Source organism: Myxocyprinus asiaticus, chromosome 35 (genome assembly GCF_019703515.2).
Source record: "Myxocyprinus asiaticus isolate MX2 ecotype Aquarium Trade chromosome 35, UBuf_Myxa_2, whole genome shotgun sequence".
Taxonomy (NCBI): Eukaryota; Metazoa; Chordata; class Actinopteri; order Cypriniformes; family Catostomidae; genus Myxocyprinus; species Myxocyprinus asiaticus.
The window spans coordinates 231,091-245,046 of record NC_059378.1 but is presented as its reverse complement, the minus strand read 5'-3'; the positions used below and the strand labels follow the sequence as shown (position 1 = coordinate 245,046).

Here is a 13,956-nt window from a genome sequence, read left to right as displayed (position 1 = left end):
AATAATAGTAACTGTATTGTACAACCGTAACAATTTAAATAGTTGGTAATCAGAATATAGTTACGTTTTGATTACTGAAGTGATTACTTTGCATTTTATTGTCAATTTTTTAATTTAATGTTTAGTCTATTCAGTTGTAAAACATTTCTCCATATAAATGATGCGATCAGAGGAGTTTTTGAGCAGCAGTGAAACTCTTTTTTATGATGTGTTACATTCATACATGCAGACAGAGGGCGCTCTCACGCTTTTTATTATGAGAGAGAAAAAAAAAAACTACAACAACTTCAGGATCAATAATACCAGATATACATAAAAATAAAATAGTTATTAAATGAAATTAGGATACAGGAGAATATTCAACAAACATAAGCAAGGACATAAGAATTGTAAAAAAAAAAAAAAAAAAGGTTTAAGGAATTAAGGACAACAAGATGATTAATATACATACACAAATGTACATAATATAAAAGGAAAACATCTAATTACTTAGAGTTCCTTTAAAATATTCTTTATAATATTTCAAAAACCTTTGTTTTTTTTAACAAACTGAGGGATGTTAAGAGAGTTCTTAATTAAATAACTCGATTGAAACATTTGTGGACAAACTTTAGGTTGGCTTGAAAAAGCCTAGTCTGAAAGTTTAAAGACAGACAGACAGACAGTTAGATAGATAGATAGATAGATAGATAACAATGTTATGGTGCAGGGATATGTTTTGTTACTTGGTTGCTAGGGTAACCCCATCTGGTTGCTAGGCAGTTACAAAGGTGATACTCAAAAGGCTCCTTGCTACCCTGAGTCAAATGAACGTAACCGGAAGTCTCTACGATGTTCTGATGCAGAGATATGTGATTTGTTACTTGGTTGCTAGGGTAACCCCATCTGGTTGCTAGGTAGTTACCAAGATAATACTCAAAAGGCTCCTTACTGCCCTGAGTCAAATGAATGAAACTGGAAGTCTCTATAGTGTTCTGGTGCAGAGATATGTGATTTGTAACTTGGTTGCTAGGGTGAGCTCATTTGGTTTCTAGGCAGTTTCTAGGGTTATACTAACAAGGCTGCTTGCTGGCCTGAGTCATACAAGCCAACAATAAAGTCTCTATGATATTCTGATCTGGAGATATCCATCTAAGCTAATTTTAATGGAAGTCAATGGGTTTTGGTTGCTAGGGTGCACTAAATAGTTGCTAGGGTGTGGCTAAGTATTGTCCAGCATGATATTTAAAGGCTCCTTGCTGGTCTGAGTCAAATAAGCTTTGTAATGCAGCACTTTTCATACCACTGTCTCTTTAAGATGATTCGCTTATGTTTTCCTCTTTTGTAAGTCGCTTTGGATAAAAGCGTCTGCCAAATGAATAAATGTAAATGTAAATAAGCCAAAGTTGAAGTCGCTACGATGTTGTGGTGCAGAGACATGTGTTTTGATATACGGTTGCTAGGGTAAGTCCATCTGGTTGCTAGGAAGTTGTCAGGGTGATCCTAAAAAGCTTGCTGGACTGAGTGTAATGAGTCAAACCTGAGGATTCTATGACATTCTGATCCGGAGATAACCATCTAAGCCATTTTGAATGGCAGTCATTGGGTTTTGGTTGCTAGGGTGCACTAAATGGTTGCTAGGTTGTATGCAGTTGCTAGGGTGTTAAAGTGATAGAGTGAAAGAAAGAATAAAAAGAGTGATGTGAAGATAGAAAAAGAAAGTGATGGAGTGATAGATAGAAAGTATGAGTGGTGGAGTTATAGGATGTAGATTGAATCCTCTAATGGAGTTATTACAGAAAAACGTTTTCATACATTGAATGGAAGTCAAAGAGACATGAGGCCTTTTCGGAAGTCCGATACTGGAATACCGTAATCCGATCAGTTAGAAAAGATTTGGTGTTTGTAGCTTGAAAGCTCTAGGAGATACTCTTGGAAATTTTTGGGTCCCAGAATATTAATAATAATAATAATAATAATAATAAGCTTACTTAGTAGAACAGAATGTTGTCTTTTTCAAGCCAACTTAATAAAATGGGGAAAAGAAAGAGGGCAGCTTGCAAACTTTTGTTAATGAATGAAAAATTTGGCTTGCAGGATAATGAAATTGACAATATATTCAAGGGCGCTCTCACGCTGTTATGAGTGAAAAGGAGGATATGATGTCATAGAGGAACTCTCCCTTTGAGAGAATCCACATATGATCATAAAGAGATGTTGATGTGTACACTCTGTGGGATTTTGAATTAAGTATGGAGCAGCAGAAATATCATGTGTAAATTGTCATGTGAACATTTAGCTTTGAGACCCGAGTGTGACAGCTGGGCGGACTTTCTGTTTCCCTTTTTGATTTGTAACTAGTAGCCCCTAATAAACATGTAAACATTTATATATATATATATATATTTTAGATCAAATAGTTTTCCTAAAAGTTAATGTCCTCATATGTGGACAGCGGGACTAAGTTGTGAAATTTTTAATAATACCAATCTATAGAAAGTCAGATTATTTTATCAGATAGTTTATGATGTTTCCAGAAGTGTTGATTATTCATGTGTTTGAGACGTTACAGACATTATATCAAAAATTATCAAAATTAATTCTGATTCAAAGTAATGTCCAGCATCATCCAATCACTGTCAACCATGTTAAAATAAAATGATACATTATAAATTCTGAATCTATGTACTGATTATCATTGTCACATGTCTGTCAAACATGTTGAGTGATCCAAACATCATCTGCAGCCTGAAACTGAACTTTTGATCAGATTTTAGGAGTGAATGCACTTAACTGCATAGAGAGCTATAGGATGCTCTATGAACAGGAGTCTCCTGAACTGAGATCAGTTGGTTTAAATGAAATGAAATTATACATAGTCTATGACGTGTACGTGGGGTCTCAAGAGGTTAAAGGTACTTCTTAGTTCTATGTGTTAACTCACTGATAACCACAAACCGCTCTCTCCAGATGCACTGAATCACAGGAGACAAGAAAGAGCTCATAACCAGGAGATGTTTTTTTTTTTTTTAATCACCCTAAACTGACAGGCATATATTAATGTGTTTGTGTGTGTCTGTGTGTGTGTGATTGTGTCTTACCGCTGGTCTGTCTCTATGAGTATTCACAGCATCCACTTTCAAACAGACTGACTCCACCTTACAACCTAAAAAACACACAAACAATCTCTAAAAGCCCTGTATTCACATTTGTAAATGAAAAACAGGCATTATTCAGAGAACACTGAGAAAGGGTTCCCGTCTTACCATAAGCCACAGGTGTTAACTTCAATACTGTATGTAGAGGACACTTTAGGTACGGCAGTTCCACTGTACACAGACAAACACACTTTACTAGCGGAATTAACAAGAATGCATTGACATTCAACATTAACAAACCAAGATCACACTCATGCTCTGTTCCAAAATCTTAAGAGTGTACACAAACAAGAGAAATATCATAATTTTTGTCATTTTTAGGCAAACTAAAAGAGGCCTGTTGCCCTTTAGCGTGCGGTATGAAGCCTCTGTAGGCAGCTCATGAGGTTTGGAACAGCACTTTGGTGTGATGGTTTTCAGTATTAAGGGTCCCGTTATCACCTGCAGTCTTGTCCAGGAAGTAGGCCAGCAGGCACCTCATGACGGCTTGATGGCAGATTACTAAGACGTTCTCCTGACGCTCTAACTCCATGATCACGGGTTCCAGCCGCTGGACCAGATCTTCATAGGACTGTGAGGAGAGAGATGGATTACAACCCAGTTTTACACACACACACACACACACACACACACACACACACACACACACACACACACAAACACAAAAAATGCACACACACACACAAACACAAACACGCACACAAACACACACACACACACATACACGCAAACAAACACATACACGCACACACACACACACACACACACCACACACAAACACAACACACACACAAACACATACACATGCACACAAACAGACACACATGCACACAAACACACACACATGCACACAAACACACACACAAAAACAACACACACACACACACACACACACACACACAAACACAACACACACAAACACAACATACACGCACGCACACAAACACACACACACACACACACACACAGCCCGACAGATGAGAGTTTGTGTGTGTGTGTGAGCTCAGACTTATGGTGTGTGAAGTGTTCAGGCTCACAAAAACACACTGGTAATACTGTCACTAGAAAACACAACAGCTTAGAAACAGAATAAGAGATTAGTTAACTCTGTTTCAGTGTATTTACTGGTAAGTAATCTCAAGTATAATGGTTAGTTAGCAACATGCAACAATGAACATTTGATGAGGATTCTGAGGAGAAACATGCAGACTCCAAAGAGAGCAACACAAACCCAAAACAAAATAACATGAATGTTGAAAAACACCTCAAAAAGAGAAATGAACAGAAAACCAACACAGACTCGCCTCTCCTTTGGGATAACGGTAGCGATATTTGTCCTGATCCCGTAGAGCGAACTCCAGAGGATACTTCTGCTGGATCTCCTCGTACATGAGTTCCTCACAAACGCCCTAAATGCCATATTAAAATCATAAGAGAAAATCTCTGACTGAAATTAAACGAGCTTGAACATTAAAGTCACAACATGATTAACAAATGTATGAAGCGCAATCATACAAAGAGCATTATATAGTAGGGAAGTGCACAACTAATCGACTAATCAATTACTCGTTCTGCACCAACTTGTCGACTATTAAAAACACTACTTGAATATCGCAAATTGATTTTCCTTTGTAATGTGTCTGTCGTGAGCAGCGCTGAATACTGAAATTTTAATCTGAATCAGAAATCTTGAAGTTACAATTGAGTCCACTGTGGGGCGCTGTGGATGTGTGTCATCGAGGTGTTGAATGAGAGAAGAAGAGATCATGTTGTCTTTGGCCAAGTGTGAAGTGTGGCAGTACTTGTAATATTTTGATTCTTATTGTAGTTCTTGTTAGAGTGATGCAAACCTACGAACGAGAATCTGTTTTTATGGTGGAAAGAAAATGTGAAGCGGTACGAGAAACTCTGAAGCTGATCAGACCAGTATATGTGTATGTGCATTAAATCTCTGGACACAGAATGAACACATTGTATTAACTTTCACCATTTGTTTTTCTGAATACTTACATGTGAAATGATAAAAATGTGATGGCCTTTATGTAGAATCAGAGTTTATATAGTATGTGCATTACACTCATGCTGTCAGTATTGGATTCTATGCAAGCTCCAAGTGAAAGCAAATGTTATTTTAATAATGCATATTGTTCTTTTCCGAGAAGCACAGTTTGTTGAAGTTAGCTTATTTTGAAACTTGATAACGTTTGTGAACAAAACAATATATGAATTTCATGTACGTGTCATACTTTAATTTAAGAGTAATTGATAACTCGTTTTTTTGGGGTTAGAGTCCTCGTCTACAAAATGCCCATCCCTACAATATAGTGTGTTTACTGTTAGGGGTGTTGACACTCACAGCGTCGATCTCATTTAGAGCTTTCCACTGCTCGTACGGCACACCAAAAGCTTCTGCTGTCTGTATGGTCCTCTTCATCTGACTCGTCCACACCTTCAGATCATGAATATTCTGTGATTGAATAAACTGTCCCAACGCCTTAGCAAACTGAACGAGAGTGGGAAAACAAAAGATAGACACTTCAGGATGATTCACAACAACTCTGACAAGAAATAATTTGATTATGAAATATTGGCAAATTTTCAGCATTCTCAGGAAAAAAAAAGGTGTCAGCCTCTGAACAATTTTAAAGAAAATGGATTTAAACTGTAATGAAGAATTTCACATGTATGTAGGACACTTGTTCACAGCTGCTCCTTCAAATCCACTCCAACTATTTTTTTTAACCCTTTAAGCTTGTATGGGCCCGCTGAACTTAAATATTACATTAGTTAATTGTCAAAATATTAACAACTACAGTCTTGACCAACACAAAATAGGTATCGTTTGAAAGCTTAGAAGCTTTACTTTCCAATGCATGTAGACATTATGATCAAAACTGAACAAGTTCTTTGAAATTTGCAAATTAAAAGTGTACCGTTTTTATCATTTATAAAAAAAATTGCACTGTACAAATTATTGTAATCAGTAAAAACATCAAACTCATCAAATAGCCATGTGTCATATGTTGTTGGAAATGTCTAGCCTATTTGTTTTACTCACAGACAAAAATATAGCGAGTAATGGCTATATAAAGTATTTGTCTTTGACAATTATGTTGGTGTTGCTTACATGCCACGTTTTCACTTATAACTTCATAAAATATCACATACCATACCTTAGAGGAGGTGATTATCTTTCAAATGAGTCCACACACAAGATACTCAGATGCATAGATCATTAGATAATCCACATGAAGCACAATGTTACATATGACCACCAGGAGATGGCGCCAAATACATGACACAGACTCAATGATGACTCAAATGACACAGAATGAAACTCATTCTGTGAAATCTCATTACTAAAATCATGTCTGCATGCTATGCAAACCTTTAGTCATTGTTGTGTTTGCATGTGTAATTAGTTCTTATGTACAATTATTATGTTTTATTTGTTTGGAGAGGCTTTTGGACACATGGTAAAAAATTTTTTTTAATGCTATAACTTTTGATTGCTTTGTCGTATCGACACAAAAATATTTCTCAGATAAAGTTGACATGATTGGGAACAAAATAAAAGCAGTTTTTCAGAGCCACCTTATTTACACCCAGAGATATATAATGTCAAATCAGAAAAATAAGAAAAAAAAAGTACATTTTGGCTCAAATTATTTTCATTAATTTTTCTTAGGCTGAGAGTCTTAAAATGTATCATAATCTATATCATTACAAAATGTAAAAAGTTTTCTTTACAATGATACCAAACACTTGATCCTCCTTGTTTATTTTTTTTTTTTTTTTTTTTTTTTGTTGAGTTATAAGTCACTGAAATAGGAAATCTTTAAAAACACCTTCAGAGCTTAAAGGGTTAAATAAAAAAATCCTAAGTAGGCACAATTTACATTTGTCTACAAACTAATTCCCAGCACTTAAGTAGAAGACTTTAGGTTAAAAGGGTTTTAAGGTCACATTCACATTTCAAACTTCTGACTGCTTCTGTATCGATGATATTCTGGACTTGCTGTAAAGAATCTCAGAGACATTTTAGACTTTTGTACCTAAAATGCAGACTGTACAGATGTCTCACCTCCTTTCCCCTGGCCGAGAGCCCAGAATCACCTCCGATACGACCTTTGACATTCAGGTCACTCTCTCCGTGTCGGCACAGGTAGATGGAGCGCGGCGTGATGTGGATGTTCATGAGATAGTACACTATTCGGCTCTGTATGTGATCTTGCACCCGGTTCACCAAGTAGCGGCGGCCCACATCGATGATCTTGATGAAGGAAAGTTCCCTGAACCCGAGACGACTGAGTGAATTCATCGAGGCCTGAAGCTCAGGGATTCATTTCAATCAAATGTCCTCTTACCTGTCCAGCTCCTCATCCAGCGTCTGATAGGAGTTCTCGTAACACTTGATCCTCTTCATGAAGTCTGCGACGGCCTCTTCCGTGTTACAGTGTGTGTAGTCTGGACTGCCCAACTTCACTTGCTGTCACACACAAAGGTCTCGTTAGAATGGACAGAATCACGCCAGAGAAGATACTCTGCACTTCTGATACTCACAACAATGTTCTCTTCAATAACATCTGGATCTTCACACACAGACTCCACAAAGAACACCTGAGAAAAGAGAGTTTTAGAGAGCTGTGGCTGAAAACACAAATGACAAACACAAACGCTGTGGATCGGTTGCGGCACCTTAAAACCGTTCTGTTGTGCGAATCTGAGGATCGTCTCCCTCCGTTCTCTTGTTGTGTTTGTGGCATCAAAGACCTGAAGATTATCAAGTGAAAAGAGAAAATGTAGCTGAACAGAGATAACGTTCTAGACTGCGTGTAATTAAGCAGAGCTGAGAACGTCTGTTCTACTCTATAATTTGCATTTGAGTTAGGGCTGTCAAATAAAAATTCTAAATTCAAATATTTGTTGAATTTAAGAAAAATAATGCACATTCGAATGTTCAAACAGGCATTTGAATTTTGGATGTGTGCCGAGAACTGACGATGACTTCAGATCGATCACATTCTTGCGTTAAAAAAGGCTTGATGCAGCGCAACAAATACAGTTTAACAGAGAGCAGGTGTCTCAAGATGCTTTTTAAGTTATGTTTAATTAGAAACATCATCTGAAAAACAGCGCTTCTGCACGAGACGCTGAATAAACAAAAACAAAGGGAAGCAAAGACGTTCATCTAGCATGCGTTTACATAGAAAAACAAATGGATGGTTGCAAAAGCGTTCGGCGTGAACAGCCCCTTACAGTTGGTGGAGGTCTTTGGCCGTTGCGTCTTGCTCTCTTATAAGCATTTCTCAGATTAAGCAATACGTTTTTTTAAACAGTTTGTCAGGAAAGATGTTCAACTTGTGTGTCTCGAGATCCTTACAGTTTAAGTGTTTCGTCTGATTGAACAGCCCCTGACCTGTGCTCATAGTCTGAGCCGCTTCACCACCGAGTTCAGCCGGATACCACTGCTATCTGTGAATATCGCTACTCTACATACAACTGCACTGAATAAAACACAATGTGCTATTTCACTGTTATTATGAAGCTTGAGTCTGGAATAGGAGGAATCAGTACAAGTGTAACACCATGTGAACTGTCTATTGAAGCGTTTCCCCCCCCTCATTTAACATTTGAGGATATGGACCGAATAAAACTTTTTATTTATTTATTTTATGCACATTAGTTGAAAATGAAATGCTCTTTTTTAACAGCCAGTAATGTTCAATGCAATAATATAACAGTGCTGAATGGCTCATGTATTCAGTGTGCCCTCTTGTGGACTGAGGAAACAACGTCAATTTAAAAATCAGCTGAATATTGAATATTGAAAATATTTAGGGTAAATATTTGAATGTAGTTTCTCTGCTCAATTGACAGCCCTAGTATGAATGATGTTTCCTCACCGCCACCTGGCCGCCTTCATCTGTGAGATACTGCCTGACGTCACTGAGCGCTGCCAATGCACACTGTCTAAAAGAGACGAGGAATCACATGAGATTTTGAGATCAGATGCCACATAAAGACACTAAACATCCAGCAACTTTAAATGGACAGTCAAATGAGACATTTTGTCATAATTAGTCCATAATAAGACATAAACTGGATGGTAGCACTAGGGGATATGACCATATTTACTGTGAAGAGATTTTGCAGTATTGTGCAGATAGCGATACTTTATGTAAATATCCATGTGCACGGCATGTGCGTATCCATCAGTGGGCAGGCCTTCACGTCGGATCTGTTTAACCACTTCAAAATGAAGCACACAAAAATAATTTTAAGAAAGCCAAAAGATGAGCTCTGCATTAATTCGGTCAAAAAACATTTTTACAAAAAGTTTGTTTATTTATGTGATATGTATTTCTTGCAAAAAAAAAAAAAAAAAAATATATATATATATATATATATTTATGATATATATATTTTCTGTAAGTGTTTATATTTATGTGATATTTATTTTCAGTAAGTGTTTATATTTATGTGATATTTATTTTCTGTGTGTTTATATTTATGTGATATTTATTTTCTGTGTGTTTATATTTATGTAATATTTATTTTCTGTAAGTGTTTATATTTATGATATATATATTTTCTGTAAGTGTTTATATTTATGTGATATTTATTTTCTGTGTGTTTATATTTATGTAATATTTATTTTCTGTAAGTGTTTATATTTATGTAATATTTATTTTCTGTAAGTGTTTATATTTATGTGATATTTATTTTCTGTGTGTTTATATTTATGTAATATTTATTTTCTGTAAGTGTTTATATTTATGTAATATTTATTTTCTGTAAGTGTTTATATTTATGTGATATTTATTTTCTGTAAGTGTTTATATTTATGTGATATTTATTTTCTGTAAGTGTTTATATTTATGTAATATTTATTTTCTGTAAGTGTTTATATTTATGTGATATTTATTTTCTGTAAGTGTTTATATTTATGTAATATTTATTTTCTATAAGTGTTTATATTTATGTAATATTTATTTTCTAAAAGTGTTTATATTTATGTAATATTTATTTTCTGTAAGTGTTTATATTATGTAATATTTATTTTCTGTAAGTGTTTATATTTATGTGATATATATTTTCTGTAAGTGTTTATATTTATGTGATATTTATTTTCTGTAAGTGTTTATATTTATGTGATATTTATTTTCTGTAAGTGTTTACATTTATGTGATATTTATTTTCTGTAAGTGTTTATATTTATGTGATATTTATTTTCTGTAAGTGTTTACATTTATGTGATATTTATTTTCTGTAAGTGTTTATATTTATGTAATATTTATTTTCTGTAAGTGTTTATATTTATGTGATATTTATTTTCTGTAAGTGTTTACATTTATGTGATATTTATTTTCTGTGTGTTTATATTTATGTACTATTTATTTTCTGTGTGTTTATATTTATGTGATATTTATTTTCTGTAAGTGTTTATATTTATGTAATATTTATTTTCTGTAAGTGTTTATATTTATGTAATATTTATTTTCTGTAAGTGTTTATATTTATGTGATATTTATTTTCTGTGTGTTTATATTTATGTAATATTTATTTTCTGTAAGTGTTTATATTTATGTAATATTTATTTTCTGTAAGTGTTTATATTTATGTGATATTTATTTTCTGTAAGTGTTTATATTTATGTGATATTTATTTTCTGTAAGTGTTTATATTTATGTAATATTTATTTTCTGTAAGTGTTTATATTTATGTGATATTTATTTTCTGTAAGTGTTTATATTTATGTAATATTTATTTTCTATAAGTGTTTATATTTATGTAATATTTATTTTCTAAAAGTGTTTATATTTATGTAATATTTATTTTCTGTAAGTGTTTATATTTATGTAATATTTATTTTCTGTAAGTGTTTATATTTATGTGATATATATTTTCTGTAAGTGTTTATATTTATGTGATATTTATTTTCTGTAAGTGTTTATATTTATGTGATATTTATTTTCTGTAAGTGTTTACATTTATGTGATATTTATTTTCTGTAAGTGTTTATATTTATGTGATATTTATTTTCTGTAAGTGTTTACATTTATGTGATATTTATTTTCTGTAAGTGTTTATATTTATGTAATATTTATTTTCTGTAAGTGTTTATATTTATGTGATATTTATTTTCTGTAAGTGTTTACATTTATGTGATATTTATTTTCTGTAAGTGTTTACATTTATGTGATATTTATTTTCTGTGTGTTTATATTTATGTGATATTTATTTTCTGTAAGTGTTTATATTTATGTGATATTTATTTTCTGTAAGTGTTTATATTTATGTAATATTTATTTTCTAAAAGTGTTTATATTTATGTACTATTTATTTTCTGTAAGTGTTTATATTTATGTGATATATATTTTCTGTAAGTGTTTATATTTATGTGATATTTATTTTCTGTAAGTGTTTATATTTATGTAATATTTATTTTCTGTAAGTGTTTATATTTATGTAATATTTATTTTCTGTAAGTGTTTACATTTATGTGATATTTATTTTCTGTGTTTATATTTATGTGATATTTATTTTCTGTAAGTGTTTATATTTATGTGATATTTATTTTCTGTGTTTATATTCATGTGATATTTATTTTCTGTAAGTGTTTATATTTATGTGATATTTATTTTCTGTAAGTGTTTATATTTATGTGATATTTATTTTCTGTAAGTGTTTATATTCATGTGATATTTATTTTCTGTGTGTTTATATTCATGTGATATTTATTTTCTGTGTGTTTATATTCATGTGATATTTATTTTCTGTAAGTGTTTATATTTATGTGATATTTATTTTCTGTAAGTGTTTATATTTATGTGATATTTATTTTCTGTGTGTTTATATTTATGCGATATTTATTTTCGGTTTATATTTATGTGATATTTATTTTCTGTAAGTGTTTATATTTATGTGATATTTATTTTCTGTAAGTGTTTATATTTATGTGATATTTATTTTCTGTAAGTGTTTATATTTATGTGGTATTTATTTTCTATAAGAAGTTTTTTATATTTATGTAATATTTATTTTCTGTGTGTTTATATTTATGTGACATTTATTTTCTATAAGAAGTTTTTATATTTATGTGATATTTATTTTCTGCAAGAAGTGTTTATATTTATGTGATATTTATTTTCTGTAAGAAGTGTTTATATTTATGTGATATTTATTTTCTGCAAGAAGTGTTTATATTTATGTGATATTTATTTTCTGTGTGTTTATATTTATGTGATATTTATTTTCTGTGTTTACTGTATATTTATGTGATATTTATTTTCTGTGTGCTTATATTAATGTGAAATTTATTTTCTGTGTTTATATTTATGTGATAAAAAAAAGTGTTTATTTTCATTGGATTTCTTTTGTTTGATGCATTGCTTTGAGAAGATATTGAGTTTCTTGAGGAAAGTTTCTAATAATAATTATAATATTGGTCAACAAAATATCAGACCTATCATCATATATAATTTTGGTCATATCTCTCAATGCTACCAAATTATAGTTTCTCTATAGCTCTAAGATCACCACAAACATTAAGTGCGTTTACATGCATGTTCTTACACTGATTATGTGTAATAAAGTGCCAACATGTGTGGTCATGTAAATGCATTAAATGGCTTTCCTTGCCTCTTCATGGTTTGATGTCAAAAGCAGAGAAAAACTAGATTATTTCAAATCTCATGTAAACACAGATTTCTTGTTTTGTCTGATTTGAAATAAGTTGATTTTTGAGAGTAATCTGCGTATTGATGTGCATGTAAACGGGCTCAATATCATAATGTGGCTTCCCATTTCTGTGATACCTGTAAACTTTAATAGTTATTATAGTCTTACTTCCTGATTTTGAGACCCTCTTCATTGTCTGGTCGGAAGAACTCGAAGGATTTGTAGATCTTCACACATTCCCGTCTGTACTGTCCAACATTAAACTCTGTGGAAGTGGAATAGCAATAGAACACAGATGATGTTTACTGATACAGCATTCTTCTTAGTGTTTGTTTACTGTCTCAAGTGAAAAGAGTGTCTCTGATGTCTCTTGATCTGACTGGAGTCCCTTCTTCAGTGTAAGTCTATGGGGTTTTTTCAAGTGATCTGTTAGTAAAGTAATGATGTGAGGGATCATTTATGTCTGGAACACTCAATGTTTAATACTAACATCCAGTCTGCACTTGACGCATCAAAGTGAATATTCTAAATGACGTGCAGATAGAAATGATCAATCAGCTGTGAGCTTGAGAAGACTTCAGCAATGGTTAAATGTGTGAATAACTTGCATCCTACTTTATTTTCAATATAAATCCACTGGTATAAACATTTACTTGTTCTATAGCCTAATTAGGTTGGCTTGAAAAAGCCAAAACACTGTTCTACTAAATAAACGTATCTATCTGTCTGTCTGTCTGTCTGTCTGTCTGTCTGTTGTGGCGAGTATCCCGTGCGTTTCAGCATCGCCCTGGAATTGGAGCTCATTTGCCAATCAACCGTGGAATGCAGATGCTGATCGACGTCACCTGTGAACAATCAGCTGGAGGGGATTTAAATGCCGGAGGAAGAGGAAGATGGTGAGCACCATCTCCAAGGCATGACACTAATCCTCTTCTCTCTCTCTTTCAATTCCAGACTCCAGCAACGAGTGAGCACCGATCACCACACGCATTCTGAGGAAACTTCAAGAAACACGGGATTCACGAACACAGACTACAAAGAGCTAAAGAATGAGATTCTTGGCACGGGTGGGGCTTTCACCGGTATGTGCGGCGCGGCGCTTCCATGAATGGGTGTATGATGCTCAGGTTCCTGC

At 33.1% G+C, this 13,956-nt stretch overlaps 1 protein-coding gene across 2 annotated transcripts in view; it reads right to left on the bottom strand.

The window, feature by feature from the left end:
• Nucleotides 1-13,956, bottom strand: part of LOC127425909 (6-phosphofructo-2-kinase/fructose-2,6-bisphosphatase 4-like) — a 34,263-nt gene that overhangs the window by 7,904 nt on the left and 12,403 nt on the right. For both annotated transcript variants that reach the window (XM_051672220.1, XM_051672219.1), the window contains exons 3-13: nt 12,990-13,086; nt 9,044-9,110; nt 7,836-7,910; nt 7,701-7,757; nt 7,505-7,626; nt 7,222-7,429; nt 5,494-5,640; nt 4,442-4,546; nt 3,579-3,708; nt 3,246-3,308; nt 3,081-3,145 (exon numbers count right to left, since the gene is read on the bottom strand). In XM_051672220.1, coding sequence (XP_051528180.1) covers nt 3,081-3,145; nt 3,246-3,308; nt 3,579-3,708; nt 4,442-4,546; nt 5,494-5,640; nt 7,222-7,429; nt 7,505-7,626; nt 7,701-7,757; nt 7,836-7,910; nt 9,044-9,110; nt 12,990-13,086 — 1,136 coding nt within the window. The remainder of the gene's footprint in view (nt 1-3,080; nt 3,146-3,245; nt 3,309-3,578; nt 3,709-4,441; nt 4,547-5,493; nt 5,641-7,221; nt 7,430-7,504; nt 7,627-7,700; nt 7,758-7,835; nt 7,911-9,043; nt 9,111-12,989; nt 13,087-13,956) is intronic.